This window comes from Sphaeroforma arctica, assembly GCF_001186125.1.
Source record: "Sphaeroforma arctica JP610 unplaced genomic scaffold supercont1.427, whole genome shotgun sequence".
Taxonomy (NCBI): Eukaryota; class Ichthyosporea; order Ichthyophonida; genus Sphaeroforma; species Sphaeroforma arctica.
In genome coordinates this window covers 1-2,500 of record NW_014040131.1, presented here as the reverse complement: position 1 = coordinate 2,500, position 2,500 = coordinate 1, and the positions used below count along the sequence as shown (strand labels likewise).

The following is a 2,500-nucleotide window of genomic DNA, read 5'->3' as shown; positions in this document are numbered from 1 at the left end:
CGAAGCTGCCCCGCCTGATTCTTCTCTCGTATGGCACGCTTGCGTTAACTTGATATTTTCAGTCAATATTGCTTGTACTGATATTGCTAGACCCATGTTCAACGCGTTCAATAACTAATTTCGTCATATCTACACCACATTCTTGGCAATAGGCTCCCAAAATCACGGATATGTACGCCTTAGATATCCCAGTGTCCGAGGTCAGGTCAAAGATCCGCGAGGAGTTCAAGAAGAACAAAAACGTATGTCTTTGCATAGTTATACAGATCGAATCCGTTTGTGCAGTGGTTTTAGCAGTGAAGTACTGATGTGTAGTGTCGCTAAAGGAGACTTGGAATGTATTCGTCCAAACCTTTTATGCTGAACGAAAACGTACGTCTATGATTCAGATTGCAACCCGCGCTAGTGCGTATAGGGACATATGATTTGTGGCTGCGATTGCTGAGCATTAATTTATTATGTGCCGTTATGGTGGTCAAGCGACCATCGCTAAAGCCTGTTGATATTACCGTGCCTCTGTGGTGCGACTGTAGTGTCCTTTAGTACAGCAGACAAACTCGCGTACCGTTTCAGTTGGCACATACACCGCCACACACAACCCCAAGCCGATCGTACATGCTAGGGTCCATCCGTGTCATGTATGTTAGTGTGTGGTCTGAGACCTGTGCTGCTATCTGTGGGGTCATCGTAGACGGCATTTGTAGGTACTGGCCTTTTAGCAAGGCACGTGTGGGTATGTCTCTTGCTGTCCTACTTCTCTGCGGCATCTAGGATGAAACTTTTAGTCCGTGTCATGTATGTCAGTGTGTGGTCTGAGACCTGTGCTTCTATCTGTGGGGTCATCGTAGACCACTTGGCATTTTTAGGTACTGACCTTTTAGCAAGGCACGTGTGGGTATATCTTTTGCTGGCCTACTTCTCTGCGGCATCTAGGATGGAACCTTTAGTCCGTGCCATGTATGTTAGTGTGTGGGCTGAAACCTGTGCTGCTATCTGTGGGGTCATCGTAGACCACTTGGCATTTGTAGGTACTGGTCTTTTAGCAAGGCACGTGTGGGTATGTCTCTTACTGTCCTACTTCTCTGCGGCATCTAGGATCAAATGTTTATTCGCCGTTTTTCGTTTGGTTTTTTTGTGCATTTTTCTTTTGTTAACATCCGTGTATGTATCTGCCTGTCTTCAAACCTCTAATGAGTACAAGCGACAAACATATTGTCTTCTATCTTCTGTCTGTTAATGTGCTCTTTCACCCTGCGTGTATCCAGATCACAGACATTCGAGTAGCGGATATGCTAGTTGTTAAAGGCAAGATGGAGTACGATGAAACGATCCACTTCTGGAAGCAAAAATCGCACGTGGTAAGTCGGTCAAAGGAATGCATTGGGGGGGGCTTGGAACGGTGTCGTTTACGCATGTAATTGGCTCTTGCATATGCATCGTATGCTGACTCTTATTTTCATATCCGTGGGTGTTTGATTTGTATCTAAGTATGTACACAGGTTGCATGCTTTTGGTATATGCACAAATTGCGTGCCTGAAATGTGTGTTTGTTCAGTACCTTTGCGGATGCATATATCACTTGTTCTACTTTTCTAGGCGTGTATGTATTGCACGCACACACGTGTTTGTTATCCTACTTATACATATGTATGGCAATGTATATTAATACTTTAGCTGTGTTTGTCAATGTATTCATACGTCAGTTGTGTCTGACACTGTATATTTATACACCAGCTTTGTTTGACAACGTATATTTGAACTCTAGTTGTGTCTGACACTGTATTTTGATACTCCAGCTTTGTCTGACAATGTCTATCCATACCCCAGTTTTGTCTGGCGATCGAAATGCATATTCCAGTTTGTCCGAGAATGTATATTTGTACCCTAGTTTGCAATTTGTCAGTCTTGATGCTTGTGGAGCAGTTCGGTTTCGCGTTACGTATATCATTGCGAATTCAACTTCGAATACAATTACGGTTACGATTACGGTGGCGTAGCTAATCGTGGAATTGCAGTAGAATGTGAACTCCTCTGTTTTATATCACATACCAATACAGCGTTGCTATGCTTCACAAATACTATTTATACTAACAATGGCCCCATGACTATCATCGTTCAGATGCGATACTGGAAGGATGAAGAGGACCTAAACAATCCGTTAAAGATGGACTTCTTGGAACGTTTCTACCGCGGCGTCTAAAGAAGAGCACATGCATCACTGTGGCTTCAGATCAAAATCGACTATTTGTCTTGCCCAGCCCAAACACACAATAAACACCCATGTTAATTAATGTAGGGTCCCGGGGTATTGTGATTACTATGCTGCCTCTCTGGGATGTTTACTATACTGTCCCCTGTTGATGTATATTACTGTTCTGTGGTTGTTGATAGTCAATATATATTAACTACTTTCACTGGGATGATTATTATACTGTCCCCTGTTGATGTATATTACTATTCTGTGGTTGTTGATAGTCAATATATATTAACTACTTTCACT

At 42.8% G+C, this 2,500-nt stretch overlaps 1 protein-coding gene across 1 annotated transcript; it reads left to right on the top strand.

The window, feature by feature from the left end:
• Positions 1 to 170: 170 nt before the first annotated feature.
• SARC_06141 (hypothetical protein) lies at positions 171 to 2,200 on the top strand (the record flags this gene model as incomplete). Its single annotated transcript, XM_014299961.1, has 5 exons — positions 171 to 242; positions 574 to 733; positions 867 to 1,057; positions 1,266 to 1,358; positions 2,120 to 2,200. The coding sequence occupies 5 exons, from the start codon at positions 171 to 173 to the stop codon at positions 2,198 to 2,200; spliced, it is 597 nt and encodes a 198-aa protein (XP_014155436.1).
• Positions 2,201 to 2,500: the final 300 nt, after the last annotated feature.